General features: G+C 37.9%; 1 protein-coding gene and 1 non-coding gene across 2 annotated transcripts; one reads left to right on the top strand and one right to left on the bottom strand.

Moving 5' to 3' along the window:
• Window positions 1–10,210: 10,210 nt before the first annotated feature.
• On the top strand, window positions 10,211–12,127 carry LOC111899567 (uncharacterized). The gene is made up of 2 exons (XM_023895408.2): window positions 10,211–10,696; window positions 11,540–12,127. The coding sequence occupies exons 1-2, from the start codon at window positions 10,211–10,213 to the stop codon at window positions 12,125–12,127; spliced, it is 1,074 nt and encodes a 357-aa protein (XP_023751176.2).
• Window positions 10,879–10,985, bottom strand: LOC111899583 (small nucleolar RNA R71). The gene has a single exon (XR_002852998.1). It is a non-coding gene; the product is annotated as a small nucleolar RNA R71 (small nucleolar RNA).
• Window positions 12,128–26,757: the final 14,630 nt, after the last annotated feature.

The raw sequence follows: 26,757 nt of genomic DNA, 5'->3' as shown, positions 1-26,757 counted from the left end.
ACAGTCTAAAGTTTAACTATCAAACAATTGACAGTTTATACCCTCTTATTAAATTAATCTCTTTAAGTCACCAAATTAATTCTAATTAATTCTATGACTTATACTAACAATATTATTATTCTTTATAATAATATTTACTCTCTCTTAATAAATCATCCTATCAAGTTGCTATGGTGAAGGCAACCCAAAAGGACCATGCACAACCGGGTCAAATACTTGCCTAATATAGTTGTAGCCTTAGACACTAATCCAACAGTAAACTCATGGGGATATGGTCTATGGGCCGTAATCTCTTCTAAGAGTTTACTCTCGAAGAGTAAACTCCATATCTAGGCCCTACACCCCCTTAGATACATCCCGTATCATTCCTAACACTTGAGATAAAGTGTTTTCGCGCCTCGGAGTGTATTATCTTACTTAATTAGTAGTTCAATGTCTAATTAGATACAATTATGTATCTCCTCACTTTACATAGGATCCTCACGTGTGTTCAAGCCCTAAACTGACACTTAGCATCCTATCCAACACATTTCCCGACCGGTGAGTTCATACCCCTACACCTTTTTCCGTGTTTTCATGTTTTCAGGGGGGAATACAAGCAAAAGTACAAGGAATCTTGTACTCAAACTTATTATTTCGTATGAAATGTTTCATATTCCGTATGCTTTAACACAAAAAATCGTATTAATCAACCATTTAACTTACATAATTAGTTTTCAAACTAATTGCGAAACTCAATATAAAATGTTATATTTTATGTTTCATAAAGGATTTCATGCCATTCATCAAACAGGATTTTCCGTATTATTACTTTTAAATTCTTTATTCTTAAGATTGGAGACACGTCCTCTGTAACACTCCACAAAGATACGCGAGTGGAGGACCGCCCCTGTAACCAGAATCTCCTGGACAGATAGCGTGACTTGAGTGTATAGATCTATACGGGGCTGACTACCCCGCACCTTGCTGCTAGCTACAGTGGGACCGGCAGGTCTATGGGTGACAAAAGTCATAAAATGATAATGGACTTCTTATTGCCATATCTAGTTTATCGTATGGTTATGGAACTCGCAAACTTGAATAATGGAGATTTACTTTTTAGTAATAATGAACCTAGTAAACTAACACCCTTAGGAATTAGTTTACTACCTACTTATTAGTTTTATATATGTGTTAAAACAAATGTGTTTTTCAAGGATAACCAGGCTTTCAGGATACTTTACTTAAACGCTACAAGTATGGTAGATAGTTGTACACTGTATTCCGAATCGATAACCAACCACCAACTTTTAAGGAAAATAAGGGTTTTTCTTGGGATAACTTAACTTCTCTTAACCAGGTTGTTTAACAAATGGATAACTAAACTTCTCTTATAAGAAAATATGGGATTTTCTTGGATAACAACTTTTTCAGAAAAACCAAAGGAAACTTGTTCTTTTACCAGAAACAAACTGCTTATGAACTCACCAGCTTTATGCTGATATTTTAAAACTGCTTGTATTCTCAGGTTCTCGTTAGACATGTATTCCACGTTCTTTTGGAGAAGATGGTGTATATAGAAGTTTTGTCTATACTTTTGTTCGTACTGATGTATATATAAAACATGTATTACTTTGCTTTCAAACAAATGTAAATATTCCTATGTAATGTAATGGTTGTTTTTACTATGCTTGCTAGGTACATTGGTTGTGATACTTTACATGACGTCCTCCGCCCCGGAACGTTTCCGCCATCAGTTTTGGGGTGTGACAATTAACCACATGACCCAAAAATTGGACTTCTTGAATCCAAAAATCACATTTGGAGAACTTCGCATACAACTTCTCTTTCTTTAATACTTCTAACACTTCTCACAAGTGTCTTCCATGCTCATACTGGCTTTTCGAGTAAATCATAATGTCATCTATGAACACTATCACAGAATTATCTAGGAATGGTTTACACACCCTGTTCATTAAATCCATGAAGGCTGCTGGAGCATTGGTTAGTCCAAATGACATAACCAAAAACTCATAGTGTCCATATCTTGTTCTGAATGTAGTTTTCTCAATATGCTGCTCTCTTACCTTTAGCTGATGATATCCTGACCTAAGACCATTCTTCGAGAAATAGCTCAAACCTTGCAACTGATTAAACAGGTCATCAATTCTTGGCAACAGGTACTTGTTCCTTATTGTCGCCTTGTTCAGCTCCCTGTAATCTATACACATTCTCATGCTCCCATCTTTCTTCTTCACAAATAACACCAGGGCACCCCAGGGTGATGAACTAGGTCTAATAAAACTGTTGTCCAACAATTTCTGAAGTTGCATCATAAGCTCCTTCATCTTTGTCGATGCTAATCGATATGGGGCTTTTGCTATTGGTGTTGTTCCTGGTAACAAGTATATTCTAAACTCCACTTTTCTCAGGAAAAACTTCCGGATAGTCACACACCACTTGTATAGTTTGCATATCCTTTTTCTCATTCTTAGCATCAATCACGAATGCCAAGTATGAAGTGCATCCTTTAGATAAACATCTTCTGGCTTTCATTAGGGAAATGATTCCAGAATTTACTCTACGCTTATCTCTGTATACCATAAACGACTCCTTTCCAGGCGGGTATACCCTTACTATCTTTTTCTTGCACAATATTTCAGCATCATTGACGCTAAGCCAATCCATCCCCAAAACGATGTCGAAACCATTTAACTCGATGGGTAACAACTTTTCTTGGAATTCGTTTCCATTTAGGTTGATGACGATATTCCTAATATAATCGCTAACCTATATGAATTTGCCACTAGTAACTTCTACAATTAGAGCATCATCTAGCTTTTCTATAGGCAATGCTAGTCTTTCACCAAATTTATGTGATATAAAGGAGTAATTCGATCCGGAATCAAACAATAAATTGATAGGCAATCCATTTACTAGAAAAGTACCTGAAGCGACATCTGTTGCATCCTTTGCAGCTTCCATTGTCATTTGGAAAGCTCTGGCTTTTGGCTTTGGTGGGAGATTGGGCTTCACTGCCTCTATCTTCTTGGGGTAATCCTTCAAAATGTGCCCTTCTTCATGGCATCCATAGCACACCCTTTTGTTGGTTGTGCACTTGCTGGCGTAGTGCCCTGGCTTTCCACATTTAAAACAAGTGACATCCTCATCACATTTCCCAACATGTTTCTTCTTAGATTTATCACACCATTTTGCTTTGGCTCCTCCTCCGAATTTTCTCGAACCAGACTTCGAGAAGCTAATTTTCTTGTTCAAACCTTAAGTTCCTTCAAACTTTCTCTTTTCACCAACTTTAACGTTGTTGAGGGCTCTCCCCTTAATCATATCTTCAACAGATTTGGCAGCCCAGATAGCTGCCTCCGAAGTAAGTGCCTGACGCACTGGCACTGCATACTCCCATGGAAGTCCTTTTGCGTACATGTCGATTTTCGACAGCTCGTCTGGGACAATACGCAAAGGAAACTCCATTTTCTCTGTGAAGTTGTTGGTGTATTCATCAATAGTCATACTTCCCTTCTTTAATGTTAGAAATTGGTTTTCTAACTCAAGCAGATTTTGGGCCGAGCAGTACTTGCACTTGAATTGCACTAAGAACTCTGTCCAAGTCAGTTGCAGTGGCTCATTAGGGCTTTGAGTCTTTCCTAAAGTGTTCCACCAACGAACAACGCTACCTCTGAACTGACGCACTGCAATTCTGGTTTGTAACTTGCCTTGACAACCACATGTCATGAAGGCCAATTCCATTTTTGAGATCCAATCCATTACTCCGACAGGATCTTCTTGTCGATTAAAAGTTGATGGCTTGCAAGTCATAAAGTGGTTCATCTTGACCAACAGATCTACTGTAGTTTCCTTCCTCCAACTGATCGTCATTTAATTCAGGTTGTTCAACAGGCATTGAAGGTTTACTCCTATTGTTTAGCAATAGTTGCCTCATTTCCTCCTTTTTTTTTCAGCCATCATTGCCTGAATCATGGCTTGTACTCTAACCATGGTGATGGGTTCTGGTGCATCTCCTGCTATAGGCACCTGTTCCACCACTTGGGGTTGAGGTTGCTGGTTTCTATTTGCATTTCTAGCTCCACTTTGGGTTTTTTCCATCTTGATCTATACATTAAATTAGGTGAATTTAGATCGTTATTCATGATAGTCATTTGAATTCTCCTTATTACTCTGAAACGTTTATATGTTGTAACACCTGTAGATCCAGGCAAGTCAATTTAGAGACAAAGAGCATCAAAAAATGAGTTTTTGATGGAAGATTATTTAGAAGTAGTAATATTAACCAAGTTTTAAAATATGTTACAAGGATTCTGTGCATAAAAAGAATGTCGAAATCCGAGTTATAACGAAGAAGTTATGACCCATCGAAGTTTCGCGACCGAACCGACACGATACCGGGAAGTGTAAATAGTGAATTTACGATAGAGCAATTTTTAGCCTTAGCGATCGAAACGAAATTCATAGAATATGTTAAACTGAGAGCGTCCATAAAAAGAACGCCCAAATCTGACTTCGGATGAGGAAGCTATGATTTTTCGAAATTTCGTCTTAGCAATGTACAACCCGAAGTTCGAATATTAGATCGAGCAGTTTTTAGCCGACACAACCTAAATGAGAATCGAAGATCTCGTTAATAGTATTGTAACGATAAAAAGGCAGAAGGAAACGGACATCGGATGAAGGAGTTATGGAATTTTAACGGACCAATCATGTCCCGGCCTGTTAATAATATAACTTTTAAAATAAATTCAAAATTAGCTGACAGAGTCTAAACGAAAGTTGTAGAGTACATTCCCGCCTATGCGTGGATATAAAGAACGTCGAAAAAGGGGCTCGCATGAGAAATATATGGTTTTTTGAAGTTGGAACTCGAATTTGCGAAGCTGGTGCGAATAGTGATGACGTGGCTCGATCTGGACCGTCCATTGCTGATTGGAGGACCCGCTTCGGATGAGTGACACGCCACCATTCGCATTACGCCCAATGTTCGAATTGGAGTACGCCCAGCGTACTTCGGTCTCATGCGGTTCTGAGGCATCCACGTCGCATCATCTGGAGATCGCCACGTAGCAGCCTTATCCGATGTTACGCTTAGCGTAGTCCGAGGTTCATCCACTGTAAATAGAAGTGCGAAGCTGCTGACTTCTTCACTCCAAAATCACTTCTCTCTCTAACTTCTTTCTCTCTCTAACCCATTCCAACCATCTTAAATGCTAGCGAACCCTCCTAGCACCCGAAGGAAGTCCCGAGGATCCCAGAGTCCCGAGAAAAAGGGTCTTTCAGTTCGGAAACGCTGCTCCAACATAAGCCCGGTTTTCTTTAAAACTCATTGTAAGTGAGCTACGCCTATGCTATTTTTAATATAGTTTTTAAATAATTATAGTAATGTTATTAGGTCCTTAGAATAATTAATTGGGCGATTATTTGCGTGACAAAAACAAAATGATGAGAGGTGATATAGACCATGAGATAAGGGTGAGAAGTGAACCATGAGAGAAGCCTTTTACCCAAGTGTTGGACCCATCATCTAGCAAAGTATGAATGACAACCACGGACTATTCTAGACAATCCAGTGGAACACTAGTAGGCTTGCAACCTATAGGTGTTATTTGAACTGTGTATTCACTAGGTGTACTCTAAAAACCCATTGACATGTATTGCGAGTGGATTCTCGAAAACGATATTATTGATAAACGAGATAAAAACCCATTGACATGTATTTCGTCTGGATTCTCAGAAACGATATTGTCAATAAACGAGATAGCCCTGGCTACTATGGAATTAGTGCCTGTTCAGCAAATCCTAGCAACGATGGATTTCGTGCCTATTCCTTAGGATAATCTTTAGGAAAGAATGAATGAGTAATATCTAATTCTTAGGGTAAATCCTTAAGAGTAAAGAAGATAATGGGGAGATTAAGGAGTGCCTGTTCAGCATGTTCAACAAATCCTATGTAGTCACCTGGTTTACCAGCATGACCCTCTCAGTTTTTTTTTATATCACATGTGTTGATATGAAATTACATTACACTGAGAGATTAAGAAGATATAAATCACTAGTGATAATAAATGTAAGTTTTGTTTATGGTTATGTTTCTGTATTGACGATGACATCCAAAATGTTTTAAAATGAATAAAAATACTTTTCTTCGGAAATGGTTTGATATGGTATTTATCATGTTTTACTGGGAACAAATTCCGCAACATTTTTATTAAAAGAGGTACTCTGATTTTTATAAAGTATAAACAAATTCTGTCTTTTCTGGCCATGAAAATGGGGATGTCACATATGCTAGTTCTAATATCGTAGTCGTACACTTAGAATCTTAAACACATAAGGTTTCCAGATCTGGTCGGCAATAGACCACATATCCGAACAAATAATGGCATATATGGCAAACATATAGCAATTAGCACGTAAAAGCGTTTTAGACAATTTTCCTAAAACATACTAGTGCTCGTGTCTAAAATATGCTAGACACTCATCTCACGATCATCACTTATGATTCTAAGTTTAAGTCTAAGAATCCTACAAATTCCTAGTTCGCTTAAACTAATGCTCTGATACCAACTGTGACATCCCCATTTTTCTCGACCAGAAAAGACCGATTTAGTTTATGCTTTTAAAATAAAATGAGAGTAATTTTCCAAAAGATGTTGCAGAATTTGTTCCCAAAAAAATATAATAAAAATTTATCAAAACATTTCTTAAAGAAATATGTTTTCATTACATAACAAAACCTCGGGATGTCATGTTCTAATACAGACCAAAAGCATAAATAGTACATTATAAGCCTTACAACAGTTATTTACAACTACTGGCCTATAATCAAAAAGTCTCATTGTCTTCCAATTATGCTCGGGGTCCACTACTTGTAATACAGAAAGCTGAGTGGATCAGACTTGGGAGCCTGGTGAGCATATAGGGTTTTCAACCCACAAATAATAAATTTATTAATTTTCATCCGGCAACAATAAATTTATTAATTTCATCAAACAACAATAGCTCTGATTACCCATTCCCGTTATCCTCATTTTACGGCCCTAAACACCTTTCATAAGGGACCTAGCCTAAGGATTTTCATCGGGGTGACAACACTGCTTTAAGGGATTCCTTAGCAATTTATTTCAAATAAGGCCACCATGTGGGGGATGGAGTATACCATTGAACACTAAGTTCACAAACACCTACAGGTTGCGAGCCTGCTAGCATTCCACTGGACTGTCTACAAAGGTCTGTGGTCGCCATCTATACTCCACTAGGTGACTGAAACAATAACAATAGCGAGGTCTCTCATCATTTTAACACATGTCAATTATTTCATCTACCCATGTTTTACCCAACATATTTGTTGATAAAAAAACATATACAGTTTAAAACTTGTATAAAATATTTATTCAACACCCATCTCAAATAAACAAAGAATATAATTACACATAGCACGTATTTTATAAAAATATTCCATATCTATGTGTAAGAAGAAAGTGACTATACAATTACCTTATACAAGGAATATATATCTTGGAACTTCCAAGTAGTTTTGAATGTGATTCCTCAATCTCTTAAAATATTATGTTGTTATACGTTATCTCTATTCCATTTGCAAGATGATAAAACGTATGATTTAAACTTCATAAAAAAAACTATTTATACTACATTTATTATGCATCGTCATTCTCTAAAAATTAACATGTATCTTAAAATTTTGACACATATGTACAAGGTATTCTTTGGCACGAAGCAAACTGTAAATTTTTGACACATATGTATAGCAATAAATATCCATAATTCTTTTTTGACTAAATTTGTCAAACTTTTATCCACTTCAAACTAACTTGAATATATGGATTGTTTCTTATGCCCACGTGTTTTATAACTAGCCGTTAAAATAGAATGAAATACAAACCATTTAAACCATTTAATAACCAATCTAATATAAAGAAATTAATATATCGATATATATTTCTTATTTTCAAAACTATGAAAATTATATTTATATTAATTGAAATAAGGATATATATATATATATATATATATATATATATATATATATATATATATATATATATATATATATATATATATAAGGATATATATATATATATATATATATATATATATATATATATATATATATATATATAAACGTTTTATTATTATAATAATTAAATACGTTGTCGAAACCATAACTCATAAAAATATAATATTATTTTATCGTTCTTCGATAATTTTAATATAAATATTTTTACAAATATTATATATATAAAGCACACGTATTATTCTTGAATAATTTTTATTTTGTTTATTCACAAGAAGTTTACATTTGTCGACCGACGTAAATACATATTTTATAGGATATGTCGAGCAGGTATCGTGTGCGTTAAACCGGCACATAAGTCAAACCAGATCATCGAAGGGCCCAAGATATCGTTTTTACCCTCGTAGGATAAAATGAACATATAAACTTTGACTTATATGCATTTACTATTTACTAATTAAATCATACACAAAAATGTGGTTTCTAACATGGATATGTGCATAACTAGCCATATGTTTAGTATAGACTTGTATTCAATTTTAGCTAATTATGTGCATAATATGGACAAAAGATACCTAAAAGCGTTTGAATTGTGTTTTCAGTCCAAAAGCGAAGCTCGGAAGCAAAACGAGGAAGGAGAAGCGGTTGGGAGCTTGGGAGTTGAGCAAAGAAGAAAAATGCTAAAAACACAAGGTACTCGGCGAGTAGGGTCGACTACTCGACGAGTCGATACGAAGATTCGAGAAGCTAAGGACTCCTTAACTTGCCGTGTACGGGAATTAAGGGATGGACTCAACGAGTCGGTCATGGACTCGGCGAGTCGGGGCGAATCTATAAAAACGACTTTTCTGATCGACACAAAGTATTCTGGAGAACCCTTGGGCAGAAAAGCTGCGAATAAAAGTCAGAGAAGACCTGGAGAACGAAGATCAAACCCTAAATCCGATTCTGAAGGAGATTAGAGGCAAATTTCCATTACTTTCAATTCAATCTATTGTTTCCATCATGTATAGACATATAGATTTCGTTTTTGTGCTTTCAATTGCCTCAATCATGAGCTAAAACCTTTTAACTTCTGTTTGGGGAGACAATATTAAGACTATGGTTTGATTTATGGTAGGATTGATTTAATATTGGTGATTTTGTTAATTTTAGCTTGTTAAAGAACCTTATGTATGAATGATAACTGTTTTTCTATTAATAGGAAGAGAATTAAGCTGCATGAACATCTCTTAATTGTTTACCTCATATAATTTATGTGACCACTTTATTATATGACTAGGAATATCGAATGTGAAACTAGAATTAATAGGAAAATAGGTAAATTCCCGTGTGAGCTTGTGTGATGACCATCAACAAGAGGTTAACTAAAGGACCAATTTAGTTGACCATTACAAGTCTTCATTAACCCGAATAAATAACCTAGTAAATTAAAGTAATTTAGACAATTGGCCACTGTTTGAGTTAATTTGTTTTCTAAGGATTAATGTAGCGAATGAGAACCTAATCACTTGAATCGGTAGCCAATAGAACAACTAATCCATTGCACTATTACCATAAAATCAACCATAGGATCAATTGAGTTGAACCTAAACAGAAGTTGCCTTCATTATTGAATTTAGTAGAATCTTGCTTATCTAGTTTGTCGTTAATTAGTCTAGGTATTAGTTAGTAAGTTTCTAGTCTTGGAAAACTAGAGAAAACTCCCTTTATTACTTAATTTTTAGATAATATTAGCTTTTAGTTTTCATTTTCCGTTCCCTGTATTCGATACCCTACTTATTTAACTTTACCACAATTGATAGGTCTACTGCTTTTGTGTGTTTATTTTATAATTAAAAGTAGGATTAAAACTAGTTGAGTTTTACACACATCAAGTTTTTGGTGCCGTTGTTGGGGAACGGTTCAAAAAAATTAAGTCTAATTCCTAATTTTATCGATCCTTTGTGTGAGTTTTTCTTGCACAAAGTTAATTTTATAGGTAATTTAGTAATTAGGAGAGGTTTTGATAAATTTCTGTTTTAAAAAAGTTAATTAGGAATTTTCCTGTTTTTGCCTTGAACTCACCGAGTGCATTCGAGTCAACTCGGCGAGTCCATCGCAGATTACAGTTTTAATTTTTATTTTTGTTTTTTTATGCGTTTTTATTGTTTTGATTGCAATTGTTTCATGACCAGAGGATCTAACACTCCATTGGTTCCTCCACTTGACGATCCGGAGTCTGCTTTAAAGAACAAAGGAAAAATCATTGGCGAAACCACTTCTTCAAAAAGCTCGCCTTTAAAGAATTTAAAATCCGTTTTCAACAAGAAGAAGAGCAGCAAATCAGGAGCTTCCAGCGCCTCTATAGCAATAGAAGACCCGATTAAAGAAGACACCGAATACGAAACCGAAGAAGAGGAAGCACTTACATTCGGACACGACTTTGATTCCGGCGACGAATTAGCCATTATCATGGCTAACATCGATGAAGTCCCCATGGGGGAATGGAAGAAGAAGATGCGTGACGATACCGTCCCCGGGCTTGTGCAACCCGCAATTCCCGCTACTGCTACTTTTGAACTAAAGGGTCACATACCTGCTCAACTAAAGGAGATTCCCTTCTACGGAAAAGATAACGAAGATGCCTTTAAACACTTGGATGAAGTCAATGATGTAGCTGATTAATTTAATGTTCCAAATGTGCCTCGCGAGACCCAGCTACTTCGCATGCTTCCAGTTACATTCAAGGGTGCTGCAAAAGATTGACTCAAGCCACTCCCTCCCGGATCCATCACCACATGGGCTAAGAGAAAGAAGAATTCATTGACCATTTTTGCCCACCTTCTAAAATAGCCAAGTTGAAGAAGGCTATTGCTAACTTTGAACAACAACCCGGAGAGTCCCTTTATGAGGCATGGGAGAGGTACAAAAGTCCACTAAGAAATTTCCCACACCATGACCTTAATAGCCAACAAGAAGTCTCCATCTTCTATGACGGAGTCAATGTCACAACAAGGCAATTACTTAACTCGCAAGGCCCGCTCACAAAGAAGGAACCCCCGGTGATCAAAGAATTAATTGAAGAGTTCTCTAAACATTCTAGAGAATACCATAACCCGCGAAATGAAGTAAGTAAGGGGGGGTAGTGAACATGGTTAACGATGGCACGGCGGAAATGATGGCTAAACTAGTTTTGGGGAAATTATCACTCCTCTGACCCCTACACAAAAGGTCTCAACTAAGGTGCATGCAGAAAAGACAGAAGATTCAAGTTCAGCTAAACCCGACACGACTCGTCGAGTCCCTCTAATGGACTCGACGAGTCCAAGGTCTGATGACAAAATTGTTGTTTCCATAAAGCCTTATAGGCCACCTTTTCCATTTCCAATACGAGCCATACCTGACGAAAAGTCTAAAGCGTACAGAACTTTCATGGAACATGTGAAAGCCCTTCAAGTCAACATCTCATTTGCTGAAACGATGCTTCAAACACCTAAATATTTAAACTTGCTTAAGGGTCTCTTTGCTGCTAGAAAAGATATGGCTAAAGTCGCGGAGTTAGTATTAGATGAGCTACCAGAAAAGAAGGGCGATCCGGGAAGCATCTCGATTCCTTGTCAATTTGGAAATATACTTGCTACTCAAGTATTGACCAATTCGGGTGCAAGTATTAATCTAATGCCATACTCTTTCTTCGAGAAGTTGAATTTACCAGAGCCAAGGACAATTAATATGAAGATCCATCTAGCAGATAAGACAATCATTCGTCTAAGAGGTGTTTGTGAAGATCTTCTCATAAAGGTTGACAAATTTGTATTCCCCGTGGACTTTGTAGTGCTTGACATGGAAGAAGACCCCAAAATTCCAATTATTTTGGGGAGACCATTTTTGAATACCGCATGTGCATTGATAGATGTATGCGAGTCCACACTAACATTGAGGGTAGGAGATAAATCAGTAGTGTTTAAGGCTATACAAGAGATTAAGCAAGAAGAAACAAGAAAAGAAGAAGTTTCCTCTATTGATTTGGATGATGAATTGCTACAAAAAGAATTTGCACTCTTAGAAGAAGAAGATCCTACTATCTTCTGGGGAAAATTTTGATGCTGAAAAAGACTTATAAGAGATAGAGAAGTTGTTGGAGGGAACTAATCCAAAAGAATCAATGGAATATGTGGAATACGCATCGACTCGCCGAGTCGCATCGACAGACTCGACGAGTCCAGTCAAAAAGTTCAGAAGTGTGGGCAACCTTTACCTACTATTTACAAGTTCTTTCCTATTCTTGACATGAAGATTTTTCCAGATCCTTTGGAAGGTCCAACAGCAAAAGGCAAAATTGTTAAAAATGATTGTAACTTCCAATATGCTCAAGTAGCTTACCTTGATACAGTGATACAAAGAGATGAAGAAAGGCGACTTGATAATGGGGCAAGCTTGGGAGAAAAGGAGAATGCGAAGTCTGGGAATGATGATACTAATAACTCATCCATTGAGACATATATGGCTAATCTAGAAATCAAGTTAGTCAAACCTCTAGCCCGAGTCTTTTCCAATTATGAATTAATTATGTTTAAAGAAGGAGAAGTACAAAAGATGGGGCCAAAGAATGGAATGCAGAAAAAGAAGGCTGGGAAACGGATCAAGCATGCAATTGAAGAAGATGCTACGCGGAAAAAGAAAGAAGAATTGCGACGGGCATATAAGAGGAAGATACACGCTTACAAGACAGAGTATAAACCGCAAAAGATTAAGCGTGAATTCCTAATGCAGGAAAACGAAGAAACATAGAATGGGAGGGAGTCCAACTAAAGACTCCTCCAAAAGAAGCGCTTGGCGGGAGGCAACCCGTTATGAGAGTTTGCTTTCTTTTATCTTTTTTTGTTTTAGTTTTTTGTTTGTTTGATTTCCTTAAGATTTTTCTGTTTTCATCTTCTAGTTCATCAAAAATGTTTGCTTGAGGATAAGCATGGCCTGAGTGTGGGGTGGGTTAAATATTTTTACAAAGAAATGACAAAATTATATATATATATATATATATATATATATATATATATATATATATATATATATATATATATATATATATATATGTTTTTAAAAGATTGCAAGTGACTCGGCGAGTTGGCACCCTAACTCGACGAGTCTACACGCAATCCGGATAATCTTCATTCGCCACAAGACTCGCCGAGTCTGACTCCGACTCGACGTGTCGGTTTTATATATTGAAAAAAATAATAATTAAATAAATATTATTACATCTGGTAAATTAGGGTTTTTACCCTCATTTAGAACGCATCGCAATAGCCGACATACTCTCCATGCCTTTTTCTCTCTCAAGCATACATCATGCATACCACTTTTCTTCCAATTTTTCGAATTTCATCAAGCAAGGTACTTATTTTCTTCTTGATTGCTGTTAAAGTCATGATTTTTGGATGAATGGAAGTGTTAATTTGGTAGAAAACCCATTTTTGAAGATTTAGAATTTCTAGGGTTTACATTTTGATTTAATTAGAGTATTGTGCATGAATTTTCTTATACTACTACGCTCTATATACATCCCTAGACAAACCCTTGTGAGAAATTTTGATTTTTGTAGGTGCGTTTGACAGACTCGTTCGATGACTCGTGCAGTTCCTCAGACTCGGCGAGTCGGGTTTGGACTCAGTGAGTCATGTCTGAAGCAGTCCCAATTTTAATTCCTAACTGTTTTGCTCGTTTCTGTTTGTTTGTGTACTTATTTATGCAGGAACATGTTTTCACGGGTTCAAAGCTCACGAGGAAGCCAAGAAGATTTCCCTTGGTTGAAATTTCCACAAATCGAGTCCCAATCCACGATGACTAGGTGGAAGAAGAAACTTGCAGAAATCCAGAAAAAGGAGATTTGTGTTCCCAATACGATTGACTAGGAATGGTTACAGAACGTCCGATACAAAGAGGAGTTGGCACCATACCTTGTTAAGGAATTTACTCATGATGGGGTGTTGCTCATGTGCGATGGTTGGAGTCATTTGTTTCGTACCCGAGAGCCGGTCTATCGAGAATTGTGCTTGGAATTTTTCTCCACATTACATTTTCGGGGTGGGGATGATTATTATAGCCCGGAGAACATCACTTTTTGTCTTGGGGGTGAGGTTCGCCAATGTTCTATGGTTGAATTAGCTTGGAGGTTGGGAATTTATAACCGAAGCTTGACTCACACGACTGTATTTGGTAACTTTTTGGAGCATTGCCATAAGGTATTCCCGGATGGTGTCACAAGCATGAGTTGGTGGAACACCATTGCCAACAAACTTTACATTCCCAAATCAGCTCAATAGGGGAAGCATACGATCACCCACTCACCGCCTTATTCACTGCCTTATCTCCAACATTATCAACCAACGAAAGGATGATGACAAGGTTTATAACCTTGATGTCTTTATCTTTGGAGCATCATTACACCCAACACTTTTTGCAACATACCATGGTGCTTGGCTTCATACTTGGCTGAAGGGGCGATCAAGGACCGAAAAACCTCAAAAATTAATGGGGGTATGTTCGTGACGTGTTTAGCCCACTCTTATGGGTTAATGACTCGTGGTGCTTGGAATTTGATGACGATGATTCCGACCCTTCCTTTTAATCCTATTCTTTTTCGGAGGGCTAGAATTATTGAGGATTATGGAGGGGGCATTATGCTATTCCCAATGACGATGTCGTGATCGGGATCGAGGCACCGGGATGAAGGGTTCGACCAAGACGTGAGCAACCACACCATGATCCACCGGTTATTCCGGTTGAGGACAATGTTCCCTCGGAGTGGTTAAATGAGGAAGGGAGGAGATATTTAGATGATTTGGGTCGGAGTTCGAATTTTACAAACCAATCTTTCATCCAATTATTTGAACATTTCCATATTCAACATTAAGATGGGGGACAACTTCCGTATGTTCCAAGTTGGGAGGAAAGGATAAGCGCAAAGCAAGGGGAGCCGGTGGAAGTGGAGCTATGCATGATGGCGATGATGAGGAAGCGGATGAAGACTAGTTTCTTTTTATTTGTGTTTTGTTGAACAATTTTTTTTATTTTGTTTGTTTGGTGTGTTTTAAACTTTTAATTAGGATTTGAATTATGTGCTTGATGTTCTAATTCCTTTGGTTCCTTTCCGAATTTGAATTAGGGAGTACTACCATAAGGAGTCTAGAGAATGTGAGAAAAAATGGAAAGAGTCAAGAAAGGGCGACGCATTAAGTCTAGGTGTTGAGTTCGGTTCTAAAGGGGTTCATGAGTGAATAGTTACTGAAGAAGGGGGAGTTTTTGAAGTCCACCAAAAGCTGGATACAAATTAGAGTTTATTTTTCACCCAGCAAGGACTCGCCGAGTGTAGTTACCAGACTCGACGAGTCCCAACATATTTTCACGATTTCATGCTTTTCGCGCCATTACTCGCCGAGTGCAGTTACCAGACTCGACGAGTCATTCATTATTCAACCTAAAAGGCTGATGCTTAGATGCTATTCGTTACACCACTTGGCTACCCTATCTTTACAATTAATTCCTGAGGATTTTCCAGTATCGCTCCTGCACATTTGGAGCTACCACATGCGACATGACGCCCGAGACATGGATGAGCTGTTTCCATGTCTAAATTCGATTGAAGATGGAGCTTCAGAGACAATCTGCCTCGCGACTGCTACCCCAGGGGAGTTTGTTCTAATTCCCTCTACATTTCATATTTTTTTATGCCTAGTATGCAATGGGGACATTGCATGAATTAAGTGTGGGGTAGGGGGTTGGTTACATTAGTTAAAATTTTAGTTAAAAATTTTGCATGAAAATTTCTTAGAACTTAAATTAGAAAATTTTGGTAAAAGTAATTAGGATTCCATGTTAGAATTATGTGGATAATTGCATGAAGACCCAAATATTTAGTTGAGCCTATATATGTTCTAGTGCATTTGTGGCTTCCTTATTCCAGTGAAATCATGGGACAAAAACACGACCTTTCTTAGCCCAAAGGATGCAATATGTTTAGCATCGTGTACCAGAAATGTATCCAGGAAGATTTTATTCTTTAGCTAATAAAGGTTGAAGTTGAGCGCCCCTGCTTAAGTATGTTGGGTTTTGAAAGGAAAAAAATAATATAACTGGGTTACATGTGAGAAAAAAGGAAAATTAGAAGAAAAAGTTCGAAGAATTTTTGGAACATCAAAGTCAAAGTATGAAGATCAAAATTCCAAAGACAAAAAGTTGAGGATATCAAAAAAATTAAGAAGTTGGTTAATTCAAGGAAATCAAAGACAAATTGTTAAAGAAGTGAGGATGCAAAAGAGTTCCATAGTGGTATCATAAATTGTAATTTCTAGATTATGTATGCTTGGGTTGCTCAACCAAAAACACCTTGAGGTTAGGAAGTTTTCTGCGGATGGATTCAGAGGGATGCATAAAATGAGCATTGTTCGGGATAAGTGGGTGAATGTTTATGAGGATTGTAAGTATTTGGAATATTGGGGGGGGGGGTTTAGGAAAATTTTAGACACAAATGCACGCATTGCGGTCTTGGCGTAATGGATGGGTTCGATTGGAGTTGTCCTATGTGATTCTAATGTGCTAAAAATCAGTTTTGCTTGGGGGCAAGCAAAAGTCAAGTGTGGGGTATTTTGATATGTGCATAATTAGCCATATGTTTAGTATAGATTTATATTCAACTTTACCTAATTATGTGCATAATATGGACAAAAGATACCTAAAAGTGTTTGAATTGTGTTTTCATTCCAAAAGTGAAGCTCGGAAGCAAAAGGAAGTAGGAGAAGCGGTTGGGAGCTTGGCAGTTGAGCAAAGAAGAAAAATGCTAAAAACACAAGGTACTCGGCGAGTCGATACGAAGATTCGAGAAGCTAAGGACTCCTTAACTTTCCGTGTACGGGAATTAAGCGATGGAATCGACGAGTCGGTCATGGACTCGGCGAGTCGGGGCGAATCTATAAAAACGACTTTTCAGATCGACACAAAGTATTCTGGAGAACCCTTGGGGAGAAAAGCTATGAATAAAGTCAGAGAAGACCTAGAGAACGAAGATCAAACCCTAAATCTAATTCCGAAGGAGATTAGAGGCAAATTTCCATTACTTTCAATTCAATCTATTGTTTCCATCATGTATAGACATATAGATTTCGTTTTTGTGCTTTCAATTGCCTCAATCATGAGCTAAAACCTTTTAATTTCTGTTTGGGGAGACAATAATGATACTATGGTTTGATTTACGGTAGGATTGATTTAATATTGGTGATTTTGTTAACTTTAGCTTGTTAAAGAACCTTATGTGTGAATGATAAATGTTTTTCTGTTAATAGGAAGAGAATTAAGCTGCATGAACATCTCTTAATTGTTTACCTCATATAATTTATGTGACCTCTTTATTATATGACTAGGAATAGCGAATGTGAAACTAGAATTAATAGGAAAATAGGTAAATTCCCTTGTGAGCTTGTGGGATGACCATCAATAAGAGGTTAACTAAAGGACCAATTTAATTGACCATTACAAGTCTTCATTAACCCGAATAAATAACCTAGGAAATTAAAGTAATTTAGACAATTGGCCACTGTTTGAGTTAATTTGTTTTCTAAGGATTAGTGTAGCGAATGTGAACCTAATCACTTGAATCGGTAGCCAATAGAACAACTAATCCATTGCACTATTACCATAAAATCAACCATAGGATCAATTGAGTTGAACCTAAACAGAATTTCCTTTCATTATTGACTTTAGTTGAATCTTTGCTTATCTAGTTTGTAATTAATTAGTCTAAGTATTAGTTAGTAAGTTTCTAGTCTTGGAAAACTATAGAAAACCCCCTTTATTACTTAATTTTTAGATAATATTAGCTTTTAGTTTTAATTTTTCGTTCCCTGTGTTCGATACCCTACTTATTTAACTTTACCACAATTGATAGGTCCAATTCCTTTGTGTGTTTATTTTATAATTAAAAGTAGGATTAAAACTAGTTGAGTTTTACACACATCAAACATCAAGTTATTGATGCGTTTACGCATTATTAATGCTTAACCAATTTTCAAACAGTAAACCATATATCTAGGTTTAAAGACTATATGATATTATCGTCTCACAATCACTCGTGATTAATTCCATGAAGTGATTCAAGTGAGCGCGGGTTTAATCCAATACTCTAATCTTATTTCAAGAGCACTGATGAAAGTTGCAACAAACTTTTGCTATGTCTAAACACTTAGACAATCTACAATCCGATTCATGACAGTCTTCTTTCATACCTACTTCCAAAGTATGAACCACTGTGGATAGTTTAAATAATCTTATTATTTAGGAAGTCAAAACATGAAAAGTGAAACAATAGTAAATAATTGACATAAGACAGTAACATTACTTATAAATAATACACCTTTATTTAATCCTCAAAATGTCAATTACAATTTATCTATTACAAGTTTCTATGGCTATCTAATTACTAAAACTAATATCATTCTTCAGCCCAATGCTCCTAGCGTGCTGCAAGTGCTTAACCCTACTCACTCCCTTCGTAAGGGGATCTGCTGGGTTATCCTCTGACGATACTCTCTTCACTACGAGGAGTCCCTCTTCTACCCGATGTCTAATGAAATGATATCTCCTGTGCCATGATCCCTCGGTTCCTTGGTTAAGGCAACCACACCTTCGTTATCATAGAAAATCTCCATAGGCTCCTTTATGGTTGGCACAACTCCAAGGTCTCCGATGAAGTTATTCAACCATATTGCCTCCTTTGATGCTTCGCTCGCTGCTATATACTCTGATTTGCATGTTGAATTAGCTACGGTCTTCTACTTGTAACTTTTCCAAGTCACTGCTCCTCCATTCAGGGTAAAGACCAAGCCCAACTGAGAGCGGAAGTTGTCTCGGTCGGTCTGAAAATAGGCGTCACTATACCCTTGTACCCTTAACTCATCACTCCCACCGATGATATGAAACCATTCGTTAGTCCTCCGAAGTTACTTAAGAATATTCATTACTGCGGTCCAATGTACTCTACCAGGGTTCCCTTGATATCTGCTGCCCTTGCTTAAAGCGAAGGCCACATCAGGGCGAGTACAAGTCATAACATACATGATCGAGCCAACTGCAGAAGCATAAGTTACTCGGCTCATCTTCGCTATCTCGGCTTCGGTACTCGGGCTTTGAGTCTTATTCAACTTGGTATTGTTTTGGATTGGTAACTCCCCTCTCTTGGAATTTTCCATGCTAAAATGTTTTAACACTTTATCCAGGTAAGTACTTTGACTAAGTTCTATTAGTCTTTTACTCCTGTTTTTCACTATCCTTATCCCTAGAATATAAGCAGCTTCTCTGAGGTCCTTCATAGCGAATCACTTCCCAAGCCAGGATTTGACCTCCTGCAAGGTTGGGATGTCGTTTCCTATGAGCAGTATGTCATAGACATACAAAACGAAAAAGCTAACTATCCTCCCACTAGATTTGACATATACACATGAATCATCCTCGCTTCTTGAGAAACTAAACTCTTTGACTTTCTCATTGAAACAAAGATTCCATCTGCGAGATGCTTGTTTCAATCCATAAATGGATTTATCAAGCTTATACACTTTATTAGGGTGCTCTGCATTGACAAAGCCCTATGGATGACTCATGTAAACATCTTCAGCCAACTTCCCATTAAGGAAAGCGGTTTTGACATCGATCTGCCATATTTCATAATCATAAAACGCAACTATGGCTAGCATAACCCTTATAGACTTTATCTTCACTATTGGTGAGAAGGTCTCATCAAAGTCAACTCCGGGAGTTTGAGTAAAGCCCTTCGCAACCAATCACGCCTTATAAATGTGTACATTCCCATCCATGTTGGTCTTCTTCTTGAAGATCCATTTGCACTTGACCGTCTTACAACCCAGTACATTGTCAACCAAGTTCAAAACTCGATTGTCATACATGGATTGAATCTCACTGTTCATAACCTCTTTCCACTTTGCAGACTCCGAACCTGCCATGGCTTCCTTGTAGCTATTAGGTTCATCCAAATTTATTAGTGTACTATCACTAATAAACGTATCACCCTCACTTGTTATATGAAAACCATATAAAAAGGTGGAACAGTAACTCTATTGGAATGTCTAAGAGGTAAGGACTTGTCACAACCTTGATCGGATCGAAGCATCTTAATTTTCCTGTCCAGCTGATTCTCCACTTCTTGCTTAAACTCTTTGAACTTTTCAAAAGATTCTTACTTGTGCTTGATTAAGTAGATATACCCATATCGACTATAATCATCAGTGAAAGTAACATAGAAGCGGTTTGCATCTCTTGTGGTGGATCTAAAGGGCCCACATACATCGGTATGTATGAGATCCAATAAACCCTCATCCATTTCACAAGTGCCAGTGAAGGGTGACTTGGACTTCTTTCCAAGCAAACAAGATTCGCACACGTCATCGTCCCTAAGGTCGAATGACTCCAACACTCCATCCTTTTGGAGTTGGGCTATGCGCTTCTTGTTGACATGTCCAAGACAATAATGCCACAAGCATGGTTTGTCCAAACTATTAGAAGAATCGATACGTAACACATCATTTCCTAAGTTATCTACAACCATCACAATTTCATATATACCATTACAAGGAAATGCTTGAAAATAGATGAGCCATTAAAGAAAGCATTAGCAGAACCTTTTTCATTATTAAATGAAAATCTAAAGCCTTGTTTATACAAACCATGAATAGAAATAATGTTTCGTGTCATTTCTGACGCGTAACAGCAATTATTCAAATCTAAACCTAACCTACTACTAAGAACTAAAGAGTAAACTCCAATCTTGGTAACATGAAAAGCTTTCCTATTCCCCAAGATCAAGTTTATCTTCCCATGCTCCACATCTCTACTTCTTCTTAGACACTGCAAATCAGAACAAATGTGAAAACCACATCTTGTATCGAGGACACAAGACATAGCATGTGATGAGTTGTTAGAATGAATAGTATAAATAACTAAGAAGGATGGCTTTATATTCCCATCCTTGATATCTTGTAAGTACTTAGTCAGCTTCGTTTCCAATGCCCTTTCTTATGGCAGTAGTAGCACTCTGCATCCTTCGGGTTGAAGGAGGGTGCAGCGGGACCAGCCTTGGTTCCACTAGAAGAGGTACCATCATGGGACTTTCCCTTGTGGCTCTTAGAAGGAGCCTTCCTCTTCTTACACTTCCTTTTCCCAATTGCCAAGACAGGGTCAGTAGTAGGATTTGATGCAACGGATTTATCTTTCAGACTACTATCAGCAGTCCTTAGCAGGCCTTGAAGCTTGCTTAGAGTGACCTCCTCCTTGTTCATATGGTAGGTCATGCAAAACTGGTTGTAACAAGGAGGTACGGAGTGAAGAATGATATCTATGGCCAGCTCCTCATCGAAGTTAACATTTAACTTCAGCAAGCGGTCCACGTATCTCTTAATTTTCTGCAGGTGGATCGTGACGGACTCTCCATCCTTCATCTTGGTAGTTATCATCGCAGCGACGATCTCGTACCTTTCCTGCCTCACGCGTTGATGGTACCTATCCATAAAATATTGATGCATCTCATAGGGGTAGTAGTCCTCGTAGGACTTTTGGAGTTCGGCGATCATTGTTGCAAGCACGATGTAATGAACTTTCGTAGCATTTCGCTCGTAAGCCTCGTAGGCATTAATCTTGTAACACCAATAAAATTCGAGGCAATTTAAAACTTTTTATATCATTTAAAACCATTCAATTCTTACAATTAGTTTTCAAAGTAATTTAAACATCAGAGTTCCCAGAAATCATAATCATTGATCGAGGAAGTGTACGGTCACGCCTTTGCCTTCCCGCAGCCATCCGCTAAACTTGAAACAATAAACTGAAACTGTAAGCTCGGAAGCTTAGTGAGTTACCCTCAAAATACCTATACCCACAACAATACACATATAATTATAAACAACATACTATGGGTCTATTCAACCATCGGGTTGGAATACGCCATGTCCACAACCAACAGTTTGGAACGCCAACATATTATGGGTCCAATCATCCTCAAGATGGAATACCCCTGGCCCACAACCAACAGGTTGGAATGCCCATATACTATGAGTCCAATCATCCTCAGGATGGAATACTCCAGGCCCACAACCAACAGGTTGAAATGCCCACATACTATGAGTCCAATCATCCTCGGGATGGAATACTCATGGCCCACAAACAACAGGTTGGAATGTCCTGGTCTATTAGCCTCTGCACAAAGCAGATAAGCCTCAACCGCCCAACAAACATGTGCACATAAATATAACAGATAATCACATAACAGTCTATAGACAACAATTGATCTAACGGATCATACCACATAGCACATAATACCATCCTATCTACCAGGATACCGATCTAACAGATCATACCACATACTACATAATATTATCTGACCCTCTAGGATACCGATCTAACAGATCATACCACATACCACATTATATTATCCTACCCTCTAGGATAATGATCTAACAGATCATACCACGTACCACATAATATCACCCTACCCTCTGGGATACCGATCTAACAGATCATACTAGCATAACATAACTAGATAACAATCCAAAGAGATGGCCTTGGTGCCTTAGTCCCTTGAGTATACTGATGATAACTCACCTTGCAATGCCGGACTGAACCACAAAATTACGCTCCCGAAACACTGCCCCAAACTCCAACACCTATAACCACCAATGATCCAATTCATAAATACTCGCTTACCAATTACTCTCAAAAGTCAAAATGGTTAACCCTTGGTCAAGGTCAAAGTTAACGATTAAGGTCAATAGTCCATGTTGACCTCAACTCGTCGAGTACCCTTAGCTACTCGCCGAGTTCCTTGCATAACTCGCCAACTCGCCGAGTCACTAGAGTGACTCGTCGAGTTCCTAAGGTTTGCGGTCGTAAAATCCTTGGACAACTCGTCGAGTCTCCCTTGAAACTCACCTAGATCATACATGTCCAAAAGTTGGGAAAACCCTAGCCGACTCGCCGAGTCACTCATCTGACTCGCCGAGCCCATGACAATCTTCATCGGACTTGCTGAGTTGACCAAGCAACTCATCGAGTCCCTTCAATCCTTCTTCCATACAAGGGCTTTTTTGTGAAGCTAACGCTCCAAAATGTAGATCTAGGCTCCTAGGGTGTTGTTATCACATAAAGTTGCTAACTTTACGTGCATGCAAGGGTCTATGGAACTAAAACACTCATAACTAGCATTAGGAGAAGGTTTTGGACATGAAGGAGGGTCAAGGCTTCATAAAGCTTGATGCTTTTCTGTCCACAAAGCCTAGGGGATTCAAACCCGAGAATGACTCTATCTTGTCCTATAAATGACCATTTTCTTTCACAAAGAGGATATCTAAGCAATGAAATGTAAAGGTGATAGCTTTATACCTCAATCTTGATGCCACAACACTGGAAAAACTGGATCTACAAGCTCTTTCTTGTTCCAAGCTCTTAACTCTTCAAGAAATGCTCCAATACACTCTCTTTTGGCCTCATACACTCAAGAATAGAGTCTAGCTAGCTATTAGGGTTTCTCTGGACGTGAAGGTGAAAAGGGAGGCTGAGGAGGAAAGTTAAGGGCCTTTAAATAGGGTGCAAAACCCCAGAATTAGGGGTTCATCTTCTAGCTCTTACTCGTCAAGTTACTTCTTAGACTCAGTGAGTAGGTCACTTAAACTTGCGGACCAACTCGCTACTACTCAGCGAGTCATGCCACAAACTCGTCGAGTAGACCATGAATCATGAGAATTAATACCTGTAAATTGATACTCGAGAATCGGGGCGTTACAGTTTTCCCCACTTGAACTAGACTTCGTCCTCGAAGTCTGTTGCAGTGAACAACCTCGGATAGTGCTCCCGCAACTCTGCCTCCGGCTCCCATGTCCACTCGGACCTTCTTTGGTGCTTCCACCGTACCTTTACCAAAGGTACCTCCTTGTTCCGCAGAACCTTCACCCTTATTCCCAGTATGGCCATAGGCCTCTCAACAGAATCCAGGCGCTCACCGACCTGAATGTCATCCAATGACATTATCGCCTCTTGATCCATGATGAACTTTCGCAACTGCGAAACGTGAAAGGTGATGTAAATCCCAATCGAACCTTTTCACAAGGTCTATCCTTCCTGTTATTTTTCCATCTTGACAAAAATCCTGATGATCCAAAGTATCAGAAACCCATCCTTCCCCCTTCCTCAGGCGAACCCTTTGAGCTGACAGGAAATCAGTCCCACAATATCATACAAAAAAAATCAACCCACTAAAACACGAACACTCATGCTTGGGCCAATGAGACTCGGGCTGGAATACCAGGCATTCCAACGACGGGTCCAGTCATCCCTAGGATGGAATACCCTCGCATCCCACACATGTTTGGCCCAGTCAATCTTCAAGTTGGAATACCAAACATATCAGGTCCAATCAATCATAGGGACCGGTCATCCTTACAATGGAATACCCTAGATTGGAATACCTTTATGAACATAACTCGGGTCTACTCATAACTTGAGTTCCACGGATCTATGCCCACAGCCTATAACTGGAATACCCTTACGTGGTCCTGAACATAGGTCTGGATGGCCTTTGAGCCCATAGCATGATTTTGGTATGCCCTCTCCGGCCCTCAGCTCATGACTAGAATGCTTCCGATGACTGATCGACACTACTGTCGTCACTACAGTTGCCCAACACTCTGGTCCTGTATGTAACGACCACAAAATTCCAACCAATTTAAACTTTTCAAAAACAACCCGATTTCATTAAATTATTACAAAAAGGTTTTCAATACAATTTATTTAGAGTATTCCCAGAATCACATCACATATATGTAGGATAAGGTGTCTAAGTCCATAACTATTTTTGAGGTGTACTTGACCCGACCCGGCATGGTCCATTTGGGTTGCATGGCACCATGCAATTGGATAGACTAAATGAGAGAAATATCACTTGGAGATTATTAATATATTATAAGTTCTAATATATTAATAATATTATTTGATTAGTTTGATCAAAGAATTAATTTGGAATTAATTAAGTGATCAAAGGATAACTAATTAAATATATGGGTTGATTATGTAAATCATTCATATCTTGTATAGTGGGCTAAAAGGCTCCATGGATTATCAAGTTGGGCTTTACCCATAGGATGCTCCATGGATGCTCCATGCGAGTTACAAACCCATGGGTCATGAAAATGAAGAGTCATGACACAATACTATATAAAGGTCCCATTCTCCACAAATTGGCAACACACACAAGACATATAAGAAACTTGAGGGCTAGGCCAATTTCAAGAAGTGTGAATTCTCTCTAAAGTCTTTCCAAGAGCATTTGGTGTTGTGTGAAGCATTTGAGGCATCACACTTGGGGTGCTAGGCTCACAAGGTTTCAAGGAACACAAGCAACTACAAGATAAGTTATTCTATCTTTCATTCAAGAAAAAATTGTTCCCCATGTATGCTAGATAGGAATATAACCTTGGAATTCAACTTTGCATGATAATTAGACAAACATAGATCCAAGGTTATTAGGGTTGCATGTACACTTAGGAAGTGTTAGAATGCTCAAAACCCATCAGTGGTATCAGAGCCTAGGCTTGTTTGCTTTTTATTTGTGCTTAAAAGTTGAAAGAAAAAGTCAAAATCTTGCTGTCTGACTGATGGACTCGCCGAGTCCATGGGGGGACTCGCCGAGTCCACTTGTATCTTCAACCTACTCGCCGAGTAGGTTCATGCACTCGGCGAGTAGGGTCGACAGAGTGCAGAATTTTGACTTTAGTTGCTGGAAATGGATTGGATACATTACCCTAAACTGTTTTGGTACTTGAAAACTAGTTTTAGATGGTGTAATGTATTTGCTAATTCATTTACAACAACTAGTTATCAAAATTACAAGTTTAATGTGATTTTGATTCTTGAAAGTGTTCATATTCATATTCTTGTTCTTATGATGTTTAGATGATCATAGGAATTATTTGTAACCTATGTGGTAGTTTAATTCTTGATCATAATGTGTTTTAATGGAGTCCATAACTTGTCCTCAAGTTATGGAAAACCAAAAGTCTCTTGGATTAAAAACCATTAAAAGAACACAAGAGTTAGAAAAAAATGAAAAGTCCTCATTTTATTACTCTATTAAACTCATAAGTTACAAGAAATGAAAAGTTTTGAAAGTTTACAAAACTTGCCCTCAAGTTTTGGAACAAGTAAAGTTAAGTTAAACTTTAGTTCCAACCCTTAGAATTTTAAAAGTTAAAATTCAACCCTTATACTTATAGTATGATGATTTAATAATAATATATATGTATAAGAACAAAGTCGTCTTACCGCTAGTATGCCTCATTCACGAAGCCGGTCTATAAGGTGGGTATAAGGTTGTTGCCTATAAAATGGTGACTTAATGGGTGTCTATTCTCACCCACCGCTTGCTTGACTGGTGGAGGGTCGTTAGCCGAACGGGTAAGACAAGGACTTATAAATTCTCATTCAAAGTATGATGAATATTATAAAGTAACTAAATGTTTTTATTAAATTCCCAATCTTAGTTACTTTAGGAAAAATGTGAATAAGGTGCTAATCCATGAAATTACACTTTACACTTTGATTAAGTCGTTGGTGGAGCGTGTGTGGTTAACCGGCACACTAACTTGGACTTAACAAGGTAGGTAAAGGGTGACTTAGGGTTTATTATA

This window comes from Lactuca sativa, chromosome 5 (genome assembly GCF_002870075.4).
Source record: "Lactuca sativa cultivar Salinas chromosome 5, Lsat_Salinas_v11, whole genome shotgun sequence".
NCBI classification, from domain to species: domain Eukaryota; kingdom Viridiplantae; phylum Streptophyta; class Magnoliopsida; order Asterales; family Asteraceae; genus Lactuca; species Lactuca sativa.
This window is presented reverse-complemented; position numbering and strand designations above follow the sequence as displayed.

Excerpts from the sequence above, each read along its gene's own strand:
- LOC111899567 (XM_023895408.2), top strand. The coding sequence starts at position 10,211 with ATGACCAGAGGATCTAACACTCCATTGGTTCCTCCACTTGACGATCCG. Across the intron at positions 10,697-11,539 it reads ACTTGGATGAAGTCAATGAT|GGTCTCTTTGCTGCTAGAAA; the intron begins GTAGCTGATTAA and ends AACTTGCTTAAG.